This window comes from Coturnix japonica, chromosome 4, assembly GCF_054131305.1.
Source record: "Coturnix japonica strain WE chromosome 4, WE-NBRP24, whole genome shotgun sequence".
NCBI lineage: Eukaryota > Metazoa > Chordata > Aves > Galliformes > Phasianidae > Coturnix > Coturnix japonica.
The window spans coordinates 19962999-19983698 of record NC_140666.1 but is presented as its reverse complement, the minus strand read 5'-3'; the positions used below and the strand labels follow the sequence as shown (position 1 = coordinate 19983698).

Below are 20700 nucleotides of genomic sequence, written 5' to 3'. Positions count from 1 at the left end.
GCGCATGCGCCGCCTCAGGGCGGGCGTTGGGGCCGCTTCATGCTCTGAGGGCGAGAATTCAATATCAGCCCCAGAATGGGATTGAATCCGTGGCCCCGAACGTTCCTATATTCGGCATAATAATAAAGGAACAATCTCTGTGTTTCTCAGCTAATGAGTAGCAGTTGCATGCATAACCAGCTTTGTCCTGCAGGCAGACACAAAGCACCCTGTTACCACAAACACACAACACTACTCAGAGGTTTTCACCTTTCAATTTAATTAAAAGAAAAACGTCTCATAGTGATTAAGCACGTCTGACTTCCAACGCCTTGAAACGGCACGAGCCTATGCAGGAAAATGTAGAAACAAAGCTTGGAATTTTATTTGAAAAGGAAACCATAAAGCTTTCCAAGTGTGAGGTCCTATTAAAAAAGTGGCTGTTCACTTGTGAACGGAATAAAAATGTTAAGACGGTTTAAAAAGTTTCATACACCTTGAAACAAAAGCACTTTCCAGAAGCCATACACGTAACATTACACAGCAAGAGCGGAAGAAAATGGCAGAGGAATCACACAACGTTACTGAAGTAATCACTTATTTACAGTGAATTGTAATAGCTTGATGTTTTTATTGCTCTGATGGTAGTGTGTTGACAAGTAAACATGGTTAATTGTCATAGTGGGGCACTAATGTGCATATATTTATGGTTTTGCATACAGTGTTTTTTTGTACCTATGATAAAATGTACAGGGACGTTTTCCCCCAGTCAATACCACTCTAGATTTTAGCAAAAATGTTCTTTTTTATCAAGTTATTCACCTACAGCCCAGTCCACACTTCCTAGACTTGCCTGTGCATGTTCTAAAATAGATCTTTTCTCCTCCCATGGTAAAAGAACTTCACAAGAAGCGGGTGGGGAACTGTAGGTAAGAGCTCAGCAGTATTCCTTAATGCTCCTCACATACAAAAACTTTCTATTTAAAACAAAGAAACAGGCATTTCACACATACAAGTTAAGGGAAGCGTCAGCATGTTTATATGAAAAACTGAACACCGATTAGACGGATGATATTAAGAGCTGTATAAAATGGCTGCAAACTCACCCTATGTACTGCTACCAGTTCCCCTTTCTCCTTTCTTTCATTTCATTGAAGCCAGTCAAGGCACTGCCTTCACCATTTCTATTACACTTTGCTCATGTCAGTCTGTTACATTACTATGCGTGCTTTCTCCAGTTAACAAGTATCCTCTGTAAACAGAGCTACCATCGCATGCTGATTTTTTATTGTTCAAAATGAGTCTTATGAGATATAAACTACCTGCCGGATGGTTTCATATTAAAGCAAAGGACAGCCTAGGCAAAAGAGAACCTGTAGGCAGAAAAGTTCACAGCACCATTTACAGTTGCTTTCATCTTTAAATGAGCTATTAAACCTGTCTTTCAGATGCAAATGTAATACTGCGTGCTGCTTTTGTATTTAAATGCAAATTTATCTTCCTATTAAAACAAGGAGCGTGATGTAAACTTCTGTTTCAGCTCTCATACTCTACTAGTTGTTCTATGGCCGCGTTTTTAAGTGCCTATTAAAACATAACAGGAAAAGCCCCTTTCACGGTTTGAATACAATTAATAATTTAGGACAAAGTAAAGCGTATAGAATATACGTGTTTGAAATGTAAACTTTGAAAATAAATACTCTGTGCTTAAGTGGGAAACTCAGGGTATTCCCTGTGCTTGGCACAGCATTTCACTGAAACAAGACAGATCAGCTGAAAAACTCCCAACTCCACCCAATGAAACGAGCACAGACTCAGCAGAGGACTTGTGCTCATAGTGAGACCGAGGGCTGCTTAGCACTCAGCACTGGCACTTACTGAGACTCTCGCCTCTTCTCTAAGCTGGAAAAAAACACTTGGAAAATGTAGTCACATAAAAGCAAAAATTAAGAACCTGCTGAAATTTCTTTGAGTTTCTTACACAAGAGAATAGCTAACAAAGCTCTGGAATAACTGTAAGAAACTTCTATTGTCCTGTCCAACTAAGCTCCCTTCACTTATACCACACATGCTTATTTCTAAGGGAAACCGACTGTGCTATGTCAAGTTTGCTTTTCACCGTTTCTTTCTGCCATTAAGTATTTCCTCTGCTTCCAGTTAACACTCATCCTAAACAACAAAAATAGAGATAAAAAGGACAGAATACTTTGCACGGTTCTATGACAGAAATCTGAACTGCAAGGTGTAGCTCACGTTAAATTCACACAACACTGCACTTCATTCATTAAATTAAATTACAAATTTAATCCATCAGTTAGTCATTACCAATCTACTGGTCCAACAAAACCTCTGCACTAACCATCCAGATTTCAGAGCCTGAAGCATCAGTCTGAGATCTGGAACTACTGCAAGTGCTGGAACCGGACACTCAGCCGTACAGTTAGAAGAGCATTGGATTCCAAGTTCCAAATTGGATTCCAAGTAACAACTTATATAAAACTGGCCTGTAAACACTGTGTACTGGGTATCTGGCCCGTTACAGCTATTAGGATGTAATGACTTTACTAATACTGTGTTTTAATACAATATTGCACACTGAAGAGATGCAAATACATTCAGAGGAAGTCCTAAGTCAGTCTGAAACTAAAAAGCAACCTGTGATGCTGCAAAGAAATACCTGTGGACATTTATGATTATATTCATCACAACCTGCAGATAATCAGTTATCTTTTTTTTTTTTCCTTACTTCTATCTAGGAAGGGGGACAGGGGTGAGAAACAATGCATTGTCATTTGCTTCTTTCTTTCATTTGCTATGAACAAATGGTCTTGCTTAGGCATTACAGTAAGTTTTTCTATGGTCACTTCCCTTCCTGACATCAAGCAAACAGGGAGGAGTCCAAAAAAGCTTCTGAATTGCACAAGGCATTTGTGGCTCTTCAGACTGTTCCCGAATGCCAAAATATACACGTGAGCCCATCTGACTGATGTACTTCTTCCCATCGGCACATTCTGAAATACTGCTCTGATGTAGACAGAAAGTATTTCTGCTAGAAAGGGATGCCATACCATTTAACTGTTACAATGCTGAAGTATTGCCATGCTATAGAAATATTCACTGTTACTTCAACTTTCATTTGGCTGTTGCAAATTCTTCTCCTTAGTAACGGCTCTCTCCAATCACAATATACACTTGGTCTTACTCTGAAAACAAAACAAAACGACCCACAGAAACTGAGTTTCAGATACTGTAAATGTAAGAAGTGGGCTTTGGGATGCTTTGCTAATAGCAGCCGCCATCTCCCCATAAACGTAATTGTTTCAAAAGATAAACAGTATATAAGGTTCCCATTTCAAGTGCCACAAATAACACCTGAAATACTGAAAAGAAAGAAAACAAAAACATAAACCAAACAACAACCAACAAACAAATGCTACACATTTGTCACCCATTTACTAAACAAAAGTGCAACTGAGCCCTACACATCTGACAATATGTACAAACTCATTATGGCTTTACCATAAAAACAGTACGTGAATGGGTCTATACAATCAGAGGGATGATAACAAATGTCATGAATAAAACTATGCCATACTGTTGGTAATAGAACAAGAGCTATATTACATTCTGTAAACCTTGGCATACCACGCTTTACATTATGCAAAGAGTCAATATTTACAAATCTATAGTGGGTAAAAGAATTAACCCCCCTAATGTAAATGATGATTTTGCAAAGTGCAGGACAAAACCAGTGCTGTTAATTGCAAGTCCTATGCAAGCAAGTGACACTAAAATCTTTACTATTAGACGCTTACCTGGACATTTCTACTGAGGGGCTTATAGGATTGCAACGTTCAGAATGAAATACAGTATGACACAGCATCAGGGCGCACATTTGAGGATACACGCTAAACATAGAAATTAATAAGGCAGCATGCTCAGAACGAGTTAAAGCAGCACTGATGTTAGATCCCTAGTGGCAACTATCTCAGTTTCTGTTCATGTTAAAAATTCAGAGTGCAACACAGAAGCCTCGTTTAACATTTAAAAAAATGTGCAAATTGTTGTCAAACAAAAAGTAACATCGCAAGGAAGGTAACTCTACTGAAGAACGTTTTGTAAATCACAGCAAAGTAGACCATCTTCTTTCCAAAATCATCTACAAGGCACTAAGGGTAGAAAATGACAGGTAACGTGAAAGACCAAATGCGGTTCCTCAGTCGGGTCGAAATATGGGATATTTTGGTAAGAACTCTATTAATATTACCTGTTGAAAAAGGGAAAAGACAAGAACAGAACAGAGTAATCAGCAACTTCAAATGTTCAGCATAACTTCTGTGCAACATTAGCTGGTTTGTAGGATTATACTACCTAAAGATTATTTTATAAGGAATCTTTATCCAAAGTATCGAAGAAGATTCAGGTTATTTAGAAATACACAACTTATCAACTCTTGTCTTTTGGGGAGTGATTCGCCTTTCTCTTCAAGCATAGGCAATATTCATAGTTATACATGAAAGTGGATCAGAGAATGGTAGGATATCAAAAATATTTGAAATTCCACTTTCCTAAATGGACTATCTTGGTTAAATGTTTATGAGAGCAGGAGCCAAGACTAAAATACATAAATAAAAATCCACGGTCTGATAAAAAAATACACTACTACAAAACATGCAGTATATCCGTACCAACAAGCTGAATCAAAGTAACTATAAGTAGCAATAGGAAAGGTGGGTAAGTGCTAAAGAACTATGGACTGCTGTGAGAGTAAGGCACGAAGACCCAGTGGGCCTTCCTTGTTATCAGTTACTGATCAAAGTGTACCTGTAGTACAAACACAGCATTGTTACGAATGGAGAACAAGCTCAGCAGTGACAATTTCTCCATTTTAAGATATGACGTGGCCACTCTTTAAAGCTGGCCTTCATAGGTGTATATCAAACAACTGCTGCTTTTTATGAGAGCTTATTCAGATAAGTGAAAATCTGGTAAGTTAACAAATCACTATAAAATAAAGGATGTTGAATACCAAATAAATAACAGAAATAATACTTACATATTCCATCATATTGCTAGTTTCGCATTTCCTTTTACTCAGCTTCCAGTGCAAGCCAAGCTAAGAAAGTAATTATCAGAGGATTAACACATACTACAATGTTACTTTGATAACTAATGTAACAAGCATAAGCAGTGTCTAATCGTTTAGATCTGTAACACTTCAGACAATGAGATTTAACATGCAGAAAGTATGGAATTATAATGAGACAGTAAAATTCCTACATGCCAATTATGCAAAAAAAAATGTCTTCTACTTAAAAGTGAAGAAAACAAGCACTCTAACTTCTTACCTTATGATATAGTCTGTTATTTTCCCATTCTAATAACTTCTGAATTGATCTTCTAGTCTAGAAAAATAGGTCAAGATTGTATTAGGAATGGTGCAGTAGAGCCAGCCTCATCCAGAAGAACCTCACTACTGCATTTCTGGCTCAAGAGTCACTTAAAATAAATGAGTTGCATAGAAGTAGAACTAAACAGTTGAACATTTGTAAATGGGAAGCTGAAGTGATAGGACTTCTGATCCTCAGCATCAGAAAACAACCAACAAAAAACCACAAAGCTCAGAACTGGAACACATGCCACTTTTTCTACAAGTGCCCTTAAAATACGGTCCAATTACAGACTTCACTCTGATATTATAAATGGTTTACAATGAGGCTTACAGCTACAAAGAGCTCCCACAATACTCAGAATACTGTATAAGATCATGGCAACTATTAAAATACACAGGTGAAACCCTGGATAGAAGATACATCTGCTTCCTTAGCTTATACCTACAAAAGGGATCTTAGTTTGAAGAAAGCAGCCCATTTCAAGCAGAAGCCATTGTCATGATTGTGGGAGAAAGAAGGATTTTTTACATTTCAACTACTTTTTTTCCCCTCTATTGTCACAGAAGGACCACTGTGATCACCTACTCAACTACCTGCATGATATTCCACACGTGTATTTTGTTCACAAACTTAATAATGGTAGGTGAGCGACATTACTTCATTAAAAAAAAAATGCAAAGATACCAAATCCTTAGTCAAATACTTAATGATGGAGAATGCACTAACTCCTTGCAAATTATTCCAGTGATGAAGCCATCCTCAGAGTTAAAAAGTCCACATTGCTTCATGCGCCATTTAAATTTCAGATTCCAGCCTCTGGACCTTGCCTTTTTTTTCCCCTAAATGAATATATATAGACTGGCTAGGATGCAGTTAAATCCATCACAGCAGCCTGCATAGTGCCATGCTATAGATCTAACGACTCAGTGTTGGTAGCACAGCAGTGATGGAGGTCTGGCTGTGCTTGCACAGCATCACGGACCTGTATTTCTAACCTTGACTCCCTCAGGGGTGGGCAAGAGGTTGGGACAGTTGCCCCAGTTTGACCTAAGGGCTACACAACACCACGCTCAGCAACAAAACCAGGGCTGTCATGGCACAGAGAAAGGCTGAGCATTGCTCTGCTGGTGGGAGGTAGGGAGTGACTTGTCTTTGCATCTCTTGGGTTTTTCTCCTTTTTTTCATTCACTTATTAAACTGTTTTTTTAATGTCAACCTGAGTTTTTCCTGCTTTTGCTCTTTGAATTCTGTCTAGTCCTGATAGAGACGAAGTGAGCAAAGGGCTGCTGTGTGCTCAGGGACTGGCTGGCTCAATCCTCCACAAGAGATCAAGAACAACTTTGGATTCTTACAGTGCCCAAATCACAGATACAGTCATGTACATACATTCATACCCTTCATACATTTGAGAATGATATTAATACTACAACCTCACATGGACATTTATTTTTGCAGTTGCACAGGGAAATGAAATTTGCTTTTAAAACTGCAAATATTCCATCTCTACATATCAAGCCCATTCCTCTGCTTGTTCTTAATAGAAATAACACAGTAAAGTATGACAAACAAATAACAGAGCAGAAACATTATGATATCTATTAGAGATAATAATAATAATAATAAACATTGTCTTCTAGCAAAAATTTGTTGGAGAGGAGGAGAAATACTCACTGTAGTTCAGGCAACTTTTGAGGCTCAGCATTTTGGTCTGTGCTCATTAATTCAATTTTTAGAGCTTTAAAAACCCTGGAAATTTAGGTTCTCCTATACAACACCTCATTCTTTGAACTGAGGTAAGATTAGCTAAGCTATACCCTTGACTATCAATTCAACTGGCAATTTGTTATCATTTGCTTCATTAAGAAATGCTTTTTTTTCCTGTTTCCTAAGGAGTAGAAAATTGAATTAGCTTTTGAAAGTGAGATAAAGAAAAGGGCTTTGGAACAGGGATGATGCTATTCAACATTATTTAATGCTATCAGAAACTGCAAAATCAAGAAAATAAGACAAACGAAAAACGTACTCACTCTTTTGTTAAGACAGACTACAGGCCACAGGCTACAGCCCAGTGTGCAGCAGCAGCACAGACAGCCACAGATCAGCCATCTTACATTGACAGGAAGATTCTTTCTTAAACAGGTATTCACACGACTGATGCTGGTCTTGAATTCTTCTGGGGCAACCTGCAACAGAAGTGCTGAACTTCAGTGGGATTCCATTACAGATGTTATTTCTCAAGAATAGCCTTTATAGATTAAAATGTAAATGCAATGTAATTCCATTATGCAACATGACTCCATCTTCCAAAACAACAGTCACCCAGGGAGAGTGAAAAGTCATTTTCCTGAAACAAATTAATTTACGGTGCGAGCCCTGCAAAAATTTGCCTTAAAAAGCCCAGTGCAGCTTAGATGAACAGCCTCATCCTTATTTATTATATCATAGGTCAATAGACTTGATAACACGGAGGTCCCTAACAAGGCTAAAAAGTGGAACACGGCCATGCAACATCCTAGCTACGCTGACCACAATAAATAAATAAATAAATAAGGAAAAAAGAAAGGAATGAAATTAAAAAAAAAAAAAAAAAAAGAAAAGAAGAATGATGGCTATTTTGTTCCCAACAGAATAAGGAGTAATAGGTTTTTACTTCATAGCAAAAGCACTGTTGCGTGCATTGAAGAAGGATGATATCTCCAATTTACTTTCATACCAAATCTACACTGTGCTTGGTGGACCGCTGCCTACCCACATACTCCTAACCAACCATCTCCCTACAGTACCTAAATAACAAGTAGCTGTAAGACAGTAAATGGATCCCTAACTTGAATCCAGGATGGCACTCCTAACTGTAACAAAGCCCAGAGCTGGACACACAAAGCAGAACAGTGAGATCCAACTTCAACAGACATGAAAAGCCAGATGTAACAACTCCAAAATAACAATAAAATCTTTCCTTCCTACTTGCCATGTTGAAGAATCTCCTGCCTAGAACGGATCTACATACCAAGTTATTATACTCCTACATAAACCTTCCAACCATCAAGTCTGACTCTTTTCCTTTGATTCCACAAACAAGGAGGGAAAAAAGACGTTAATTAGCAGTGCCTCCTTGCTCTGAAGAGATGAATCCAGCAGCCAGGAAGCAGCAACAACCTGGTTCTGCCACCTCCACCTATCACAAGAACTAACTTGATTAAAGCACTGCAGGAAAGGGAGTAAATACAGAGCATCTGTTTCCTGGCCATTCAGATCACCACCCAGTACAGAGTGAGAGGTCAGCTGGGTCTGTACGTTAGCCAGACCTACAGTTAACATTGTGATTATTTTATAGCAGGAATGAATAACTACACAGCAATCACTTATTCTGCAGTTATACAGACTACCTTTGTTTCCTCAGTATAGAAATGTCCTTCTTGTACTTCTTTCTACATATACAAATGAAGCAAGTCCAAACATTTTCCTTAGACTAAATGGTACATCAATGTTTAAATGTATTTTACAACAAATATCCCAGTTAAACAAATAAATGAGCAAAAAGAAATAGCATTGGGATGTTTTTAATGAACAAGAGGAAAAAAATACATTGTGATGTGGAAACTTAGCCTGTACTTTCAAGCATTCAAAACAGAAGGCTTTGCAGATCTCTGCCAGCAGCATCTCTTATATTTAGGAAACCCCAAATATTTGATGCATGTGAGTAAGACCACTTCAGATTCACTACGGGAGCAAGATGGGTAGTAAGTACGACAGGACTGGTTGTATGGTGTGTATCACAGCAGTACAGGAGTTCAGCTTCTGCAATCAGATTCAAAGTGAATCAAACTCAGATGCTCGAACAAAGCACAGCTCCTTGAGAATTCTCAAGGAAGTTCACATGCAAGTTGTGTTCTTAGCATTCATTTATACAAAACTAGGTCCATCTTCAGAAAGTTTGCTGAAATTTGTACATGCATCACCCTATCTGTTTACTTGAAAAGTAATAATCTATTTTTTCTTGACCCTATTAGTACTTGTGATATGAAGCCCACTAAGGAAAGAGAATGGTTCCTTTTGTATCACTCACAAAGTTGACTGGACCTTCACAACAGCACGCCTCACCCCCACACACAGCTGTACAAACCTATTGAAGACACTGGATCTGCAGTCTTGAGTTCTGTATATCATCAACAAACTTTATAACCATAATTGTCATCATCCAACATGAAAGAAAGCAACTAGATTCTTTGCCTGCCGGTCCCGTTATCAAACAGCACAATGCTGCATTATAAGAACAGCAGTGTAATGCTGTCATAAGCACAGCACTGCACACGGCTAAACTAGAAACAAATTTTGGGTGCCAAGAAACACAGATCCTACTTGGGCTATTGTCATATTAGCACAGCACAGCTACTACCTGTTAATGCACCAACTACTTCTATAAAGGTCTATCTCTTAACTACAGCACAAGATGAAATTACTGGAGTTTGCTTCAGCAAACCCAAACTGCTGGGTGTATTTCTCCATTGCAGACACCTTATCATTATAAATACTCCTGTCTGTCAGTGACATCTTCATTTGAAGCTAAACTAATCAGTGACCAAGATAAGCCTCATTCTGTGCTAAAGACAAGCAAAACCAGTTTGTTCCTTTCAGTTTACAGCTCAGTCTTGCTACAGCGACAAAGAATGAAATATCTGTAAATAAAATGACATTGTTCTTATTCAGCAAGAAAATGCTTTTAGAATCAAACAGTCACAAAAGAATGCTGCTGATTTTTTGACATCATTTTAAATCCTGCCTTTTTTGCAGATAAAGACACTGCAGGGTTAGTAGAAAATGTCAAAGTGTTTAAAACAAACAATGAAGAGCAGCTACTGAGCAAAGAAAGCTCACTAACAGCCTAGTTTTGAGCAGTTTTGGAATGTCACTTGTTGAATTTCTGAGTCTGGAAAAGAATGAGATAAACACATAGCTCCTGGCTGTGCAGTGCACCTTGTAAAGAGACCCTGGGTCCTTTCTGGTCTCCAAGGGGGAAAAAAAGACATAAAAGGGAAGGAGGGAGTGTTATAATATTTTACAACAGGATGTTAGAGAATCTGCAAACACAGGAAGAGAGCAAGTCCAGCCCAGCAGGCCCGATCTTCCTCCTTCAATCATGATCACAAACCCTATCAATCACACTGCAACGGGATCACAATAGCAAGAGCACATTTTACGGCTTACATTTACCTACACTGCACAGCAATCTCTGTATGAGACCCTGATTGTTTTAGGTTTGGGGCAGGAAACTTTTGACCCTGCTAGGCAGGGGGGTTGGAGCTACATGATCCTTGAGGTCCCTTCCAACCCGGGTCATTCTGTGATTCTGTGAACTCCACTTTTTCTCTTAAGGCTCCATCACTTTCTTGTCACCTGGAACAATTCCTCACACAAAGTATTGTTTTTATAAGTCAGGTTTAAAACTCAGGGCAGCAAGAGAAACTTTTAGCACTAGAAGTTCTACTTCATTCCAGAATAGCTGCCAACAGAGCTGTTTAAAAACCCATTTTAGATGTATTCTTTTAAAAGAACAACCCTACAAAACCATAGGACGCAGAATTTGAATTTAGCCAGAATTGAAATTTAAGCCAATTACTACAAGTTAATTACTTCCCCTTTATTATGCACATCAAATCTTGGCTTACTAAATTTTGTCCAAAATGCTCCTGAAAGCTGAGCTCTGTATTTATACACCAGCTGATATTTGCTTCTTATCCTGCAAGATAAACATTAAGCCAAACGAGCTGAATTAACCAGACCAAATATCTGCCCTAACTGATACTTTCTTTATTGTTTTATTATCCACGTTATTTCCTCAAACATACGCAACCACCTCAATATTTAAGCTGCACTCACAGGCATTTTAGCTCGATGCTAATTTACAACAACTGCTGGAGAATCTGCAGAATTAAGGAGGAAGAAGAAGGTGGGTAAAGAAGTATATTTCATAGGAAAAAGATATGGGATAAAATTAGTGCAAGGTTTACCAGAGTCATGATGCAGATGAAAACCAAACCAAGGGTCAGGAAACTTAAGTAAATTCCCAAGGACCACATGGGAACATAGATCTAAATTTCATGATTTCATCCTTTGTTTAAAAACCTAAATCCTCATCCTGAATTTCTTAGAAGAAAACCAGCATAACAGAGAAGTCCATCAACTCCATGGAACAGCTTCATCTTTTACACTGTATTAGCAAAGGAATTATATTATTAGTATCAATTCACAGTGGACAACAAAGTCTTTAACTTAACATCATGTGGACATTCTCCAAGTATGACAACCATCACTATGTATTAATGCAGTCTTGCAGTAAACATTTGAATAGAAAATGGTGAATATAAACAGCCACCACGCTATTCAGAAACAGATTTCATCAAAAGTAAAGAAGAAGAAGAAAGTCCTTCAAGCGATACATCAGTAGACCACAATGCCTGCTGTGAATTATTGATCAGGGTATTTGAAGAACACTTACTGGAAAAAATCTGGGTTTTGATTTTCAGCAGCAGTAAAGGTGATGGATTGCCATTACCAGAGGAAGAAGCAGATTATTCATTTCTGGCAGTTTATGAAAGTATTAAAAACCCCAACAAGCCACAGCTGTGGCTTTTACCACCTTTCACAAGCATGTGTGGGAAGCATTAAGGATTTGTTTATTAGCTCATCTGATTGGTGAAAGTTGGATTTATTTTCAGTCATTTTCCTCAAAACCCATCAATCCACACATGGGGGAAAAAAAGTAACTGGATTATCAGAATTCTCACCGTAAGCAGCGCACCCATAGGCACCAAGTCAACACTCATGTGTCAGGTAAAAGAACGTCCCCTTTTCACTCTTTGCTAAATTAAACCCAAGCAGTGAACTGAAGTTTAAACGAAACTTTTGCACCTGTTAACTTACATCCTGTAATAACATCCATTTCTCACTGCTTATTTAACAGGAAATCAATCAAGTGGGAACTAAGGCTTGTATTAGACTGGCACTAAGGCTTGTATTAGAATGAACATATTTTGGGGCAGGGTAGTGGTTGCTTTTTTTTCTTTTAAAATATAGGATTACTTACAGAAAACTACCACTTAATTAAAAGAACAGAACTCTTCCCAAAAATTATTCCATGGCTTTTCAGCAATCTGAAAGAGCTTTACAGGAAACAAACTTCAGACATGCAAAGCAGTGAGATGCAAGTTGTGTTATCGCCAGCCCGTGCATCAGGCACTGTTAAGTCAACGAGCCTTCCCATTTTTCCCAGTGAGATTCTGAAACAAGGCCAGACTTTACAGGTTGGCTTTTAACACCCAAATTAGCAGCTTGTCCAGCCAATGACTGGACCGCTGTCAAAAACGCTGGGCAAATTCACCACGAGTGTTTTATTCATTATGCTCGGAGGTGAAAATGAAGGAGAAAAATCCCAGATGGGTTTGGCAGAACCAGGGTGCCACCAGAGGGGGGGAAACCTCCACAGGCTTCAGCTGCATTCTGCGCATTGCGAAAACAGGGACTGCAAGAGGCTGGGGAGGCTGCAGCCGTAAGGGATGTCCTTAGAGAAAGCAGCAAGAGCCAAGTACCTTTTTTCTCTCAAATTCTGGAAGAGATACGCAAGAGGATGACAAAACGAAGCACAAGAAAAGCACTGTATGCTAAAACAGCTGAATGAAAAAATAAAAAGGTGGGGAAAAAAGTCTAAAACACAATGAAAAAACCCAAGCAAACAAAACGAAAGCAGAATTATGAAAAGAATTTAAAAGTCGAGAGCTTTGCTACAAGTTTTCATTAATAAATAGCTACAAATGAATATTTATTAAATTGCATTTAGCAACACAGCAAGACTGCAGAGGAACGCTGAGATTTGTCCCAACAAATTTGCAGAAGACACAATTACTGTATTTCAGAAAACGTTCTAAAAAAACCCTGCTTCACTTGCAGACTTGAGGCCATGTTTAATTCCATTAAGCTTCAGATCAAATAGATTCTCTTCTAGAGATCTGTCTAAAAATAATCTCAGGACTTGACAGACCGATTGAAAAATGAGGTCTGGTACCTGAAATAGTTTAGTTTGCACAGGATGCAGCACAAACTGCAGGCACCTATGAAGCAAGGGAGTGCAAGTCTTGCTTTTACGCAGATTGCCTACATGAGAACAGTATCACGGTGTGCTCAGAACATCAGTAAAGTCGACAGTCATTGCAAACTATCTTTGCTGTAGGGACTGGTCTTCAACCAGCTATTTCATATAGGACAGAGTTAATTTAGCAGCCTTCAGTGCAGTGCTGGCCTGCAACCAGTTGTGTTGGATTCATAGGCACATATTTGTAACACAAAAACCACTGGAGGCACTGGAGCTTTCCATTTAAAAGAACAGTTTAATCTCACACTTACCTTCCCTGTCAGAACAGAGGGAAATTCTGTATCAAACTTGTTGCTCAAGCCAAACCTTGAAAACAAAAGAGACAAAAAAAATATGTTCCACCTAACTTATTTTGTTTCCCTTAATAAAAATGCAATAGATGTCGTTTTGTTTTTAAAGAAAAACTATTTCTTTTGCCTTTACATGTACATTACTTTATTAGCTTTCAATCTATTTTTATATAAGTCCTTCTGTATTATTCATAAGACAAAAAGGGATAATATAGCTTGTTGCTTTACTGCAATACCTTCAAGCCACTAAGAGCACAAAAACATTTGACAATTGGACAGCAGTAAGATTCCATTTTTTCTTTCTTAAAGAAAAAACCAAGAACCTCCAAGTTGTAGCCAATCTTTTCATTGCTGTTTTTCTTACTCATGCAATTCATTCACATGCAACAAAATGAAGCTACTAATAAGGCAACCATTCACCACTTTGGAAAATTTATAATCACACCATTAAAATCTGCGTGGATCTGAGTTAAACTATCTCATGCAAACACATAGGGGCCCACACATCCAGTGGTTTCAAGCAACCATGAACTTTAGAAAACCATCTTAGCTAATGCAATGCCTGGTGGCTCCTGTCAGTGAAGCCCTTTTACTTTGCAAGCAGCAAATCCTCGTTACAACCAGCAGAGCCTACAGGCAGCAAGGTGTTCTCTGGAATTTAGATGCTTTGCTTGAAAACCCAGGTCGCTCTGAGATCCAAACCTACTGAACCGACAACTGCCCACGTCAAGGAGCTACTTGTGTAGGTCAGTAGGATGCTGAAAGCACAGCTTACTTTGTTGTATTTAAAGCATACATATAGGCAAGAAATTTTAACTGAACCCTGATAATAAGCCCGTGAGTTTCTGTGAAATAAAATGTTCTGATCTTCTGTCCTCTCCATCTCATCTGAATTCTAACCTTTGCAATTCAGTAACGAAACAATAGCAACTGGTCACTCAGCTCCAGTGTCTCTATTCAAAGAAAGCTTCCTGTAAAGCTTGTAAAGTGAAATGCATTGCACGTCAAGTTCTGCCAGCCCTGATAAACCATTTCCTGAACATTTTTGTTCAAAGCAAACAGAAAACAAAAGAATCACAGCCATAGAGATGAGCAGGAATATTTGATATTATAATATTTACCATAGAAACAAACCCTTGTGGGCAAAGAGCATTCCTCTCAACCAACAATGAAGCGTTCTTCACTGGCCACCCCAACGAACACTGACACTGCCCAAGTGTAGGTCCCCTACCACCACACAGCACACATGCACCCTGAAATAAGTCAGTTACCCAAAGCAGCAATGGCACTTGCTTAGCAGTACAAGTAAAACATAAACTTGAAGGGTGAGAGAAGCGTAAAAATCTGTGCTGTCCTCAGCAATCCAGTGAGCTAATCAAGATGTCTGTCAGCAGCGCTGGTGACATCAAGTTCTTCAGTTGCTAACTTAAGTCAGAGCCTTGGCACCTGTAAAAGCCAGCACGTTAGCATGCTATCTGTGTAAATATTACAAAACCACCAACGATCAGACCTTCACCGAGCTGTCTGTCAACCTCTCTCACTTCTGCTTTTCTAAGCACTATGATCAATTGCCACTTGTGTTTCCTTCAACATACTTTCATTGGAAATTTTCTGGAGGTCAATGTGAGTGAACTGAACAGCAGCACAGCGTTGGCTACAGCATGTCCGAGTCAACTGGAAAGCCGTGATGTTAAATGACTGCTGTAAATGCAAAAAGTAAACACAGTATGATATTAAGCAAACAAAGAGGAAACTGATATAACTCATTTTCATTTTCTGACAGTGTAACCTGCAGGCCAGTTCCACATTCTGTAGCTTGTCTTTTTTAAGATGAAATCTTCCAAGTAAGTTGGTCAAACAAACAAAAAAGCAGAACAGACTAACATTCCTACATCCCCAGAGGGTGGTGGGCATGGAACATCCCCAAGGCAGTGGGCACGGCCCTGAGCTGCTGGAGTTCAAGAAGCATCTGGATAATGCTCTGCCTTGGTGGTCCTGTGCAGAGCCAGGGGTTGGACTCGATGGTCCTTATGGGTCCCTTCTAACTTGAGATATTCTACAATGCTATGGAAGTTTTGCAGAATTATTCACCCATGTCACAGACTCGAATTGCTCTAACTGGTGCCAAAGACCCACTTAAATCACAACACTGATTCTCACAGCGCCAGCAGCAGATGCTCAGGGAATGGCAGAAGGAAAAAGCCTGCAAACTTGATGTACTGTTGCCCCAGATTGCAATTCAAACCTTCAACAGTTTGTAGTTGAAAAACTTCCTGAGCCACAGGCAGCATCTTTCATCTCACTGCTCACATCTACTCGTTAAAATTCCCATTGTACTACCAGTTTCCCAAGAAAATAAAACAAATGAGTGTTTTTTGACTTACGCTGTTCAGATCATAGCAAGAGCACAATGCATGTTATAGGGTTAAATCTGAAGGCTGACCATGTCTTGAAACATATTTAGAAAACCACAACTTGTATTAGTTGCCACAAGAGTCCACTCAGATTTAACGTGACCAAGACGCCTCAGTTACAGAAATGCATCTGTCTTACACTGACCCACAAATGGCTGAAAGAGTTCTAGAGGCTTTGGCTACCCTGCAAACACAACTATGCCATGCTATAACACTACATTCAGTTTCACAGAGCCATCTGCAGAGGTTATGCAGGCTGTGCTCCCACTGAGTCACCATGGAGTGACACCGTGGAGTTCAGAAGGATGAAACCTTTATTAAGTGGGGTACGAGACTCAAGAAACAAAATGTATTTGTTCCTGGCAATAATGGTTAAAGCAGAACATCACAGAGTTCTACAGCTTTGTAAGCGCTTTCAATAAGGCAAAGACCTGAAGTTTTAATTAAGAAATACCCTAGGCCTTCCAAAGTAAGTTCATTCATAGCAATAACTGATAACACGATTCTGCCTCTGCTATCCTGTAAAATCCAGTATGCTTTAAAAATAGCGATGCAAAATAAACTGCAGTATGGGTCCGTTCAATTATTTAAAACATCAGTTGGTGGCCACTTATTTCTGAGCACTCTCACTGCGCCCTCAGTGTAAAGTGTGCGAGGTCCAACACTCAGCAATTCACATCAAGTCACTCACACACTTTTGCTGGAATTTTCTCTCTGGATGACATCCCTCTAAAAGCAAGGACCCATTGCCCAACAGGCTCCAGCAGTGGAACGGAACAAGGCTGACCTCAATTTCTGGTCTCTTTTGTTCCTTGTTTTGAAGCGTGGCATAGCAGAAGCCCCATCATCTTATTTTGCCCATTTGTAAAGTGGAGGGAATGCAGTTTCTCAGTGGCAGATGTAAATAAAAGCTCATACATTAAAGCTGGAAAAGAAAGCTCTGGATCAGCACCTGTAAATCCTAGCTGCAATAGGGATCACGTTAGAGATTGCTTTACAAAGCATTGCAAGAAACAAGGTCTCCTGTCCCCACAACTGCAACAGAAATGCACTTATATCTAGAATGGACGTATTTACAGAGTCTTGAGCTTTTTCCTTTTGACTTCAATAGTCTTTCATTCTTGCTTATCCCACTGCTGTATTTACAGACAGTAATCAGTCTTACACTATGCAAACTAAAACTATTCAGTCAATTCTCCTGTGACAGGCTCTCTGGTTTCCTTTTTGCACGGCTCCCTTCCCCACACCTGATCCAGCATAAGTTTAACCTATCTGGAACAGATGAACTCAGCTCACCACACACCTCCTTTGTAGAGGCACCACCTCAGCTCTGTTCAAAGTCACTGAATAAAGAAAGCATTCAGCAAAGAGCACTGAGCTGAAATTTCTTTCTAGTCTATGAACCTTTACTATGAAGGCAACAGAACTACTAAAGGGCATCCTCCCTTGCAGATAATGGTTTGGAGAACTAACTTATTGAGAACTTGTGGTAGCTTGAGGTCATTTGCAATTCTGAATACATAGAAGATGTGTAGATGGGAACAATAGGAGACAACCAAATATCTCCTTTCTTCACAACTGAGAGCACCTGTCTTTTCCAACCCTTGATAATACACTTTTCATCAGCACCTGATGCATCGTAGGTCCGTCAGGCACTCCTAAAGGGAACACCATGGAAGAACAAAAGTTAACTTATATCCAACACTAGAAAGTTTGCAGACCTAAGCAGGAATCACAAGCAGAAGGCTAAGGGCAAAAAGAGGCTCCATGTCCTATTTCACTGCCTCATGTGTGTCAGTATGTCAGAAAAACCCAAACTCCTCAGTGAAGTTTCCTGCCCTGTTTCTGAAAGTTACAGTTGTTGCTTTGACACAGTTTTCATTACAAATGTTTCCGTTGAGACACTTCGATACACCATCAGAGTAACACTAACTTACGGAGTAAAACAGAAAACTCCGCTACATGGGATTCTAGACGCAACAAAAGGCATTCACCGAGTTGCAGTGATTTCTCTGCACTAAAATTCTGAAGCTTACTTAAAATTAAGATGGCTAATTAACTTTCCTAAGATGAGAATCTTCTACAGCAAGTGCTGAACAAGATGAGCACAAACTCCACTACCTGCTTTCCTAAATGCTCTTGCAGTGAGAAACAAAACAAATCCAGTTTATACACTCACTCTTACCATGCACAAGGGTGAAAGGTTAGCAAACAGTCAGTAGAAAAAGCAAGATCCTGCTAAAAACATTCCTGGAATTTACTTTTAGTGCGGCTGGAGACTGCAGGGTAACTCTGTTAGGGTCAAACAACTCACTGACAAGGTCATAACAACTCTCATGCAAGAAACTAACATGTAGTTTGAATTGGCTGTAAATGTGGACTGGAAATGAAAAGCTGGATGACCCTAGAGTTAGAGGATATCCTTCTCTATGTAAATATCCAAGTAGGTGCCAGTGTCAGGAGAGGAACAGAAAATATCTGAAATAAAATAATAGACTGCTCGTTTTAAAAAGAAATGCTTCTCTTTTTTCCTTTACTTAAATGGAGTGTTTCTGACTTCTGTCAGGACACAAGTTTTTATTAGCAACATTCCAGACAGGTTCAGAAAACAAACACAAGTTTTAGGGCACGATATGTCTCACATCAATAAGTAGAGCAGGCTGCCTCTGAAGCCTGATGAATCCAAACGATGCAGCATCCCTGTGATCAGAAAGTGACTGAAGTTCAGAGCTGATGCACAGCAGTAAGCAGAAAATCTATAGGAAGCCAAATATTGCCCCATTTATTAAAGAGGTCCACAGCCTATTTGCATTTCACCAATAGCATCCACTAAGTTTTCAGCAGTGTAGATTTTGAGGAACTGTCACAAAAGCTGTGTAGGACCATCAGACAGGTACAGTTGTGACAGGAAGGAAGTTGGGAGGAGTGGAAGAAAGGGAAAATAAGGCAGGTGGGAATTCAGGCCAGGTACTTACATGGGCAGTATTCTAGCTCACCATTCCCACATCATTTACAATTATTGCTTTCTTTTCATGTCGACACCACTAGCTGACAACCCTTGGAGGTGCCCCTGCCTGTCTCCAAAAGGTGATGGAGCCACAAAGGAACTTTGAGGAACATTGCTACTACACTGAAAGCTTCATAGCAGACAAAGCAGAGTGTGAAATGTATTTCTTTTCTGTTCAGTACTTAAAAACAGATAGCTAATAAAGCAGATATATGCTACTCTGGTCATTTCACTGAAGCTACATCCCTCCTGCAGTCAGGCCGCATGCTGCGTGGGGTCAGCACAGTGCACACAGCAGTGCAGCAGAGCAGCCACCCATGGCACCGGCTCAGCAAACTGCTTCACACTTACATGGCGGACACAGCAACTCCAACATTAGTTCTCCTAGGATGAGAGCCTTCCCCACCCAGTGCCTTTGCTGCAGAAAGCTACACCACACTGCACCTATTCACAGAGAGAAACGTGCGTTCTTTTATGCAACCCACAGACAGACCCAAAGTAATACAAGCTTGATGGATCCCTTCAATGTGAAAGTTTCAGTCCCACTCTTTTTGTTACATAAATGAGCGTAACCCCTAACAACTCGGTATGGGCACACACTGTTGTGCTAGTGGGGATAGAACGCAAAACCAACTGGACATTCCGCATTTACATCGCGGCTCTCTCCAACTATTCAGACGGGCAGCAAACACTGCGCCTCGTGGTGCACTGCAATGAGGAAAACGCTTAAACTGAGCACAACTCTGAGGGAAGTTTGGGGTCGGTATATGACAGCGCGGCTGCTCGTGCCCCCCAGCAGCACAGCTCAGCGCCGGGGCCTCCACAGCCCGGCTGGACCAGCGGCCAAAACGGTGAGGCCGCGTGGAGGGCAGCGGCTGAGAGCACCGACACTCGGCAGCCAGAGAAGCGGGGCAGAGCACACAGGGCAGAGCACGCAGGGCCACCCCGGGACCTCAGCTGCCGGATCGCCCCGAGCTGCGGCAGCCCCGTGGGCCGGCACCTTCCCTCTGAACGGAGGGACGAACAGCAGAGCAGGGCCGCCACAGCTGGAAGGTGAGACGGTGGGACGGTGACACGCCGCCCCTCACAGCCCCCATTGCTCCGACCCCCGCTCCCCCCTGCCCTGCCCGCCCCGCAGCCCCCGCTCCTTACACGGTGATGTGCCCGGCGCCCCGCACCACCACAGGATCCGGCGCATCGCGAGGCCGCGGCAACTCCTGGCTCCGCACCACGGGCTCAGGCTCGGACGACTCCTCCTCTTCCTCCTCCTCTTCATCATCATCTTCTTCCTCCTCTTCCTCCTCCTCCAGCTCATAGATCGTGTCAAAATCCGCCATGTTGGGGAGCAGCACGCTCATCTCAACCCCACGTCTGCGCACTGAGAGGGGACGGGGCGGAGCGACGAGCCACGGAGGCGGGGAGAAGCGGCTGCGCCTGCGAACTGTTGCTGGAGCCGTAGCGGCTCTTGGGC

At 40.6% G+C, this 20700-nt stretch overlaps 1 protein-coding gene across 1 annotated transcript; it reads right to left on the bottom strand.

The window, feature by feature from the left end:
• Positions 1–238: 238 nt before the first annotated feature.
• On the bottom strand, positions 239–20609 carry CHIC1 (cysteine rich hydrophobic domain 1). Its single transcript, XM_015860499.3, has 6 exons — positions 20382–20609; positions 13770–13824; positions 7400–7555; positions 5328–5384; positions 5036–5095; positions 239–4246 (listed from the first exon to the last, which is right to left on the bottom strand). The coding sequence occupies exons 1-6, from the start codon at positions 20585–20587 to the stop codon at positions 4196–4198; spliced, it is 585 nt and encodes a 194-aa protein (XP_015715985.2). The 5' UTR covers positions 20588–20609; the 3' UTR covers positions 239–4195.
• Positions 20610–20700: the final 91 nt, after the last annotated feature.